General features: G+C 37.7%; 1 protein-coding gene across 1 annotated transcript in view; it reads right to left on the bottom strand.

Annotated features, from left to right (window-relative positions):
- Positions 1-678: 678 nt before the first annotated feature.
- LOC109214982 (transcription termination factor MTERF4, chloroplastic-like) overlaps positions 679-8,077 on the bottom strand; it is an 11,375-nt gene continuing 3,976 nt past the window's right edge. Inside the window, exon 2 of the mRNA XM_019378965.1 lies at positions 679-2,421. Coding sequence (XP_019234510.1) covers positions 824-2,404 — 1,581 coding nt within the window. The 5' untranslated portion in view covers positions 2,405-2,421 and the 3' untranslated portion in view covers positions 679-823. The remainder of the gene's footprint in view (positions 2,422-8,077) is intronic.

Below are 8,077 nucleotides of genomic sequence, written 5' to 3' on the forward strand. Positions count from 1 at the left end.
TGCTAATCTCCAAAAATACTTTTTCAAAAAATACTTTTGAACAAAAAACATTTTTCAAAATAAATAGTTTTTGACAGTTAGCGTCACGGCTCTAAGTGACAAAGGAACTTGGACAGATCTCTAGCATGACATGCACCATTTATCCTATGAAATTCGCAGTCATTGCCGGTCCTTTAAATAGGCTAATCATGATCCCACCTGGAAAATATCAAAAAATTTAATAATATTTCTCCGTAAAATTTTGCCAGTAGTCTTTTATTTCACTAACCATTTCTAATTTTCAGCCCTAACATCATTTTAGTCAGTTTCATTAAATAGTATTAACTGCCACTTTGCTACAGGAAGGTTTTTCTTCAACATCTTTGTGTAATATTATTCTGAAACGTAATCTGATTTCTTGCTACTTATATTGTTTAAGTTACACTGACGCCACCACACATGAAGATGGCTATGATAAAAAATGCTGGTTAAGTGCCAAATCAGGAGGTAATTGATTAATCTTCTGTTTCTTTGCTATCACCTTAATATGATTGGGTTGTGAAGACCTTTTTTAACCTTCCTCGTCTTCTGTCGTACATAATCACTACTGTCTTTTGTTAAATTCTTCTGTTTACGGTTTTGAAGAAAAAGTAAAATTGTACAACACTGTTATGTTAGCTACTAGGGTTCCAAGGTTCATTTCAGAAATTGAGACCAATCAAACAATAATCATTATATGGGCCAATTAATACCTCTTATAGTAAAGTTCTCCTTCCTATATTCAATCTGATAAAGCATTTACATACATACTCTTGGTGTGAGGAAGAACATCTACTGCAGTAGTCTATAGATTATCGTCTTCACTGTAATCATCGTCGTAATCAGAGGCTGATTCATCATTTCTGGGCTCCAGTAGAGTGTTCATGTCAAAGGATGACTCACCGGCTTCCATTTCTTCCATGTCAATAAAGTCATAACTCATCCGCTGATTAAATTTCTCATCGGTACAGTTAAGAAGCCATGCAAGGGAACACTTTAAGCCTTTTTCTGCTATCCTTTTATGTCTTGGTTTTATTGTGGACTCCAAACCATAAGTGAAGAAAGCTGGGAAAGCGACCAAATCTTCTAACGGTCTTGCCATTGTAGTTTTGAAATACTCGAAACTCTGCTTCATAATGTCTAGATTTAGAGCAAGCACCTGGGGACATCCTACAACCATTTCTCGCACTTGTTCCGAGGAAAATCCACATCCCTTGAGGAAATCAACATGCTTCACTACAGGTGCTTTACTGAGGCTGATGATCTGCGGCATCTTTTCCACAACTCTCCCAAAATCTTCAGGAGTTGATTCGATTACTGAACTAAGAAATTCTTGTTGAATTGGAAGTTTTGCCTTTAGGTCCATTCCTAAGATCTCGGGGTATTGTGCAATTACTGAAGGAAGTGCAGTTTCCCTCACGTTAAACTGTAAAAGAGATGTTATATTCGGTTTCACCCTTTCTTTCAGTCCAAATCCAAGAATGTGTGGATGCTTTTCAATCAATCTAGCCACAGCTAGCCGCGGAATTCCCAAGATTTCTAGATATTCTACGAATGGTTTAATTACCCGACCTACCCGCATCCCTAATATCTCAGGATATCTAGTCAGAACCCCACCAATTTCTCTTCTTGCCACCCCAATTCCTACCAAATAAGCTACTGATGTACTCATTGTGCCCTCAAGCTTGAATCCCAATACTTCAGGATACTTCTCCACTACTCGAGGAATATCATTTGGTTTAATATCCATGCCTTGAAGATATTTCACAACCGGCGCAAGGTCTACCACCACACTTGCATGGAGAACTTGTGGGTAACGCCGCAAAAAGTCTGTCAAAGTGGATTTTCTAACACCCAATTTGCCCAGATAATCAAGCACCGGAATCATGTTTTTCTTCACACTGCATCCCAGAATAAGGGGATAGTTGTTAATATCTTCAATTGTGAGTCCCAATTTGTGAAGAAAGTCCACCCGTTCTCTCATGACTTCCACAGTCATAGGAAGTTCTAATCCATCGAGCTCGTCAGGTACAATGCCAATGCCCCTCAAGAATTCATAAACACGTTCACGGTTGGCTGCCTTCTCATTCCTCATCTCTAATAAACTAGGATGAGTGTAGAAAGATGATCTCTTTTCTTTCCTACTGCCACTATAAGTGTCCGTCTTAACTGAAGATGAATCCAAAGAGCTTGATGAAAGAGCAGCTCTCATAGCAAAGCAACAGGGTAATCTCATTATCAGGTCCTTTTTCTTCTCATTGAAACTCGAAATACTTGGAGCTGAAGCAGATATTAACCGGGGTCGAAGGAAAGTGTTGGGGGGCAACTCGTGATTTATGAGCAAAAAACTGGGATTAATGATGCGATTATAACTAATGATCTTCATATTCTTAAGATGACAACCTGCACCAGACAGAAATGCAATTGTCAAAATAAAGCCTTCAAGACTCGCAATATCATCAGCAAATAAATTGAACAATTAATATCATTCTCTCTCTCGTGTTTTCAGTACCTAATGAGTTAAGGATGATGCGGAAAGTAAGGCCTTTCAATTGTACAGTAATGTTACGCAGAAAAAAAAGAGTAAGGCTTGGCAAAGTTAAGTATGTGGGCAACATTAAAGCATTGGATTTAACGCATGAAGTTGAAACGGCAGACGTATTCAAGTTACCTTCCTTTTCAACCACAAAGCAGAACCAAGTAGTAATAATTTTAAGCTTTAATTGATTCGGTTACAACAGAAGAATCTAAAATTGGAATGATACCAAGAAGATTGGCATGGCCCATCGCAATGATGACATCCAGAAATCAAGAAATGGTTCAAAAAAGTAATAAAAGAAGAATCTAATGTGTAGAAAACTTGTTTACTAGACTGAAAAAGAATGATAATTTCTCTCATGCTTAAAGGGCACAAGGACACGTGATACTATTTACCACAGCACTACTGTTAGTCTCTGGATGTAAAGTTACAAGCCTTTGAGATTGATTCATAGGTAATGGGATAGCAATACCATCTCTTACGTTCAACACCCAAGCACCCACGAGAAACTACTCCTAGTGTTTTCTTTTTCCCGTACACCAATCCCACCCTCATCCCACTCCCCAAATTGACTCTTTTATGAAGCTTTTTTTTAGCTTTAATTGATTCGGTTATAACAGAAGAATCTAAAATTGGAATGATACCAAGAAGATTGGCATGGCCCCTCGCAATGATGACATCCAGAAATCAAGAAATGGTTCAAAAAAGTAATAAAAGAAGAATCTAATGTGTAGAAAACTTGTTTACTAGACTGAAAAAGTATGATAATTCCTCTCATGCTTAAAGGGCACAAGGACACGTGATACTATTTACCACAGCACTACTGTTAGTCTCTGGATGTAAAGTTACAAACCTTTGAGATTGATTGATAGGTAATGGGATAGCAATAACCATTCTCCTTTACGTTCAACAACCCAAGCACCCACGAGAAACTACTCCTAGTGTTCTCTTTTTCCCGTACACCAATCCCACCCTCATCCCACTCCCCAAATTGACTCTTTTATGAAGCTTTTTTTTTTTTAAAAAAAATGATTAACAGCTTCCATAAGTTTTTTATGAAAGATGTTACAGATCATTAAACAGCTCTACAGGGAGTAGACCTTACGAAAGTAAAATATTTGGGAAAAGGTCAGCACTATGCACATGTTAGTTTGGGAATTACAAACAGAGATGAAATTTTTTTTTGATAAGGATCATTAATCTTTTGAAAGAGAGCCTTGGAGCAATGGTCAAGTTGTCTTTGGGTGACCTATAGGTCACGGGTTCGAGCCGTTAAATAAGAGCTTGCATCAGGGTAGACTGCCTGCATCAAACCCCTTTTGGGGTGCGGCCCTTTCCCCGACCCTGCGGGAATGCAGGATGATTTGTGCACCGGGCTGCCCTTTTCTTCGATCATTAATCTTTTGAGATTTAAAAAGACAAGGACATAAACTATAAAACAAAAGAGACTCGTAAAGTTCGCCGAGTTACTTTTTTTAACATTCCCAATTTGGAAATTGTTGAAAGAGTGCCATCCCTAGTTTTCTTCCAGGGAACTCTACTTCTCAAACAAATACGCATAGCCATACACAATCTGCGAGACCACCAAACTGTGTTACTTATTTTCTGTAAGAAGGGTGCCCAGATATTTCCCCCTAACTACAGATACCAAGTGAATCACCAAGCCTTCCCAATAGCAGATGTATCATTTGTACCTTCTAAGCTGCTTAATTGACGACAAAACAATCAAAAATAGTCAACTTCTTTCAAGAACTGAACGCATCACACTAGTTAGAACAGGTAGCATCTATCAGTGAACCCTATAAAAAGATTAACTTGACGCCAGCATATCCAGGTCAACCATTACCTAATCGAAACACTAAATAGTGACTCCACAAACATTTTAGACTTAGCGACATTTCCAGCTAAAGAATTACCCAAAGAAGAGAATGTCTCCAGTAGACATTTCTTATCACTCCTAGGGCCTTATAGATCATGGTTAAGAAACTACAAAGGAAAATGCGTGGTTGGTGCAGGTCACTAATTTGAACCCTGCAGCTAGCTAAAGCATGGTACTTAAGTGGGAGAGCTCATATTCCCCGAGTTTCAAACTTGTTCGGTTATAAATAAAAAAATAATAATAAATGTCTATAGCAGACAGCTCAAATAATACCAAGCAGATAGTTATTAGGTAATAAACAAGAAAGGTAATTGGAGAAAATGTTACTCTTTTTGGAAAATTATAATTCTTGTCAGTAGCCATCCATATAATCGCAATGAGATGTTACTCTTAACCACTACAGGATTTATTCTACAGTTTATTAGCATCGGTTCACTGAGTTTCTAATTTAACAATGAGTTTACAGTAGAGGAAATGAAAGCTAAGTAAGAGGGACGAATCATATAGTACTCTAAAGGAAACATACAACAAAATCAAATGAGGTATCTGAATAAACTTACCAGAAAAGAGAAATAAAAGGAATGAAGCCGACGGATTTTTCCTCCAGGTGAACAAGGGCGCAAGTCAGGTGTGTAAAAAGAGAAAACAGAGAAGATAATGGTACAAAGTGAGTCGCAAGGAATGAGTTTGGGCTTTTACTTGCTGGGCATATGTGGGCTACAAAAGTGGATATTAGGTCTGGTTGTGATGGGCCACAAATCTTGGGCATTGCTTGGCTAAAAATTACACGGGGTGCCCTATTTGGCCGCCCCCATTTAACCTATACCCATTTTTTTAAAGTTTTAACTTGTACCCACATTTAAACAACTTAAGCCCCCTTTCTTCTCCTTCATTTTCTTCTTCTTTCTTTTGGGGGGTAATCCAGAGATCGTTGTTATACAAAGTTCTGTTTTCATGCCAACTACTTTTGTTTTCAGACGTTAAGAGTTTCAACTGAAATACAAACTAAAACAGATTTTTGGCAGCCATGGTTGAACTCACATTGGAGAAGAGTAAAACATTGCAAGGAAAAAGCTTGGATGAACAATCAATCACTCAAAATGATGAACAAAATTCAAACCATGAACGCCTGGAGGTAGGCAGCCTTCCTGTCTCCGGTCATTAATGTGTTGTATAGAATATTACGACAAGTATAAATACTTAAATAATACTTGTACGACACAGTAGTTCAGTAGAAGAAACCAGACTAGCATTTTCATGTGTGAGACAAGAGCAAATCAGAAAAACTTCAGCTAGTTACAAAACAAAAACTTCGCCAGTTACAAAAACAAAAACTCCAGCTCTCGCCAGTTACAAAAACAAAAACATCAGCTCTAGAGTTGAAGTTAGGTGTGTGCATTCGATTTATCGATTCGATTTTGACCCTTATCGATAATTACTTATCGATTATCGATTTATACATATGCTTATCATTATCGTTTCAATAAGGTTTCGATTTTTTTGGATTTCGATTTATCAATTTTGGGGGCTTATCGATTCGGTTATCGATTACACCAATAAGAAAATTTGCGGGATTCTACGGAAAGTATATCGCTATAAACGCGACTAACTAATATGGACAAAAAGAAGCTAAAATAAGACGAACACCATTTATAATATAAAAATTGTGTCAACAAGTACATACAACAAAACTAAAGTAAGGGATCAAATGTATGCCACCAACACTCCAACGGTATAAAAGAAACAAAACAAAACAAAACACATCATCACGGCTAATTCTGTTTTCCATTAATTTGAACTTCATTCCCTTGATCTTTAAATATGATCATTCCTTAAATGTGGTAGAGGAAATAATAGGGTAAGGGACTTAGGGTAAAGGAAAAGGTATAGATTAGGGAAAATAATATTGTATAGCCGCTTTCAAAATAGTAGCGGAATATATATACATTTTGTATGTTATATTAATCTACACAAATAGGTAATTACTCATTTAACAAGTGTCTACAGTCTAGGGGTGTGCATTCGATTTATATATTCGATTTTGACCCTTATCGATAATTACATATCGATTATCGATTTGTACATGTGCTTATCATTATCGTTTCAATAAGGTTTCGATTTCGATAACAAATAATCGATTCGATTTATGGATAAACCGATTCGAATGCACACCCCTAGTTGAAGTTCGCCAGTTACAAAACAAAAACCTTCAGCTCTAGAGCTGAAGTTCGCCAGTTAAAGAGCTGAAGTTCACCAGCTACAAAAACACAGTTACAAAACAAAAACTTCGCCAGTTACAAAATAAAAACTTCAGCTCTAGAGCTGAAGCACACTTGCTACTTCAGTCCTGTCTACTAGAATGCTGAAGTTTTGCGTGATTGCCTTTGCTAATTCAGCCCCGTATGCTGAAGTTATGCGAAGTTCGCAAGTTACAAAACAAAAACTTCAGCTCTAGAGCTGAAGCACACTTGCTACTTCAGTCCCGTCTACTAGAATGCTGAAGTTTTGCGTGATTGCCATTGCTACTTCAGACCCGAATGCTGAAGTTACGCGAAAAAGTGGGTACGCTTGCAATTTCTTTTGCAAAGCGGGCACAAGTTAAAACGTGACCCAAAAGGCGGGCACAAATTTGCATCTATACCCGCTTTTTGGGTCACGTTTTAACTTGTGCCCGCTTTGCAAAAAAAATTGCAGGCGTACCTACTTTTTCGCGAAACTCCAGCATACGGGGCTGAAGTAGCAAAGGCAATCACGCAAAACATCAGCATTCTAGTAGACGGGACTGAAGTAGCAAGTGTGCTTCAGCTCTAGAGCTGTAGTTTTTGTTTTGTAACTGGCGAACTTCAACTCTAGAGCTGAAGTTTTTGTTTTGTAACTGGCGAACTTCGCGTAACTTCAGCATACGGGGTTGAATTAGCAAAGGCAATCACGCAAAACTTCAGCATTCTAGTAGACAGGACTGAAGTAGCAAGTGTGATTCAGCTCTAGAGCTGAAGTTTTTATTTTTGTAACTGGCGAACTTCAGCTATAGAGCTGAAGTTTTTGTTTTATAACTGTATTTTTGTAACTGGTGAACTTCAGCTCTAGAGCTGAAGTTTTTGTTTTTTAACTAGCGAACTTCAACTCTAGAGCTGATGTTTTTGTTTTTGTAACTGGCGAAAGTTTTTATTTTTGTAACTGGCGAACTTCAGCTCTAGAGCTGAAGTTTTTGTTTTGTAACTGGCTGAAGTTTTTCTGATTTGCTCTTGTCTCACACATGAAAATGCTAGTCTGGTTTCTTCTACTGAACTACTGTGTCGTACAAGTATTATTTAAGTATTTATTGTTGTCGTAATATTTTATACAACACATTAATGACTGGAGACAGAAAGACAGGAAGGTTGCCTACCTCCAAGCGTTCATGGTTTGAATTTTGTTCATCATTTTGAGTGATCGATTGTTCATCCAAGCTTTTTCCTTGCAATATTTTACTCTTCTCCAATGTGAGTTCAACCATGGCTGTCGAAAATTTGTTTTAGTTTGTATTTCAGTTGAAACTCTTAACGTCTGAAAATCAAAGTAGTCGTCTGAAAATCAAAGTAGTTGGCATGAAACAGAACTTTGTATAACAATGATCTCTGGATTACCCCCCCCCCCCCCCC

The sequence above is a fragment of the Nicotiana attenuata genome, unplaced genomic scaffold (genome assembly GCF_001879085.1).
Source record: "Nicotiana attenuata strain UT unplaced genomic scaffold, NIATTr2, whole genome shotgun sequence".
Taxonomy (NCBI): Eukaryota; Viridiplantae; Streptophyta; class Magnoliopsida; order Solanales; family Solanaceae; genus Nicotiana; species Nicotiana attenuata.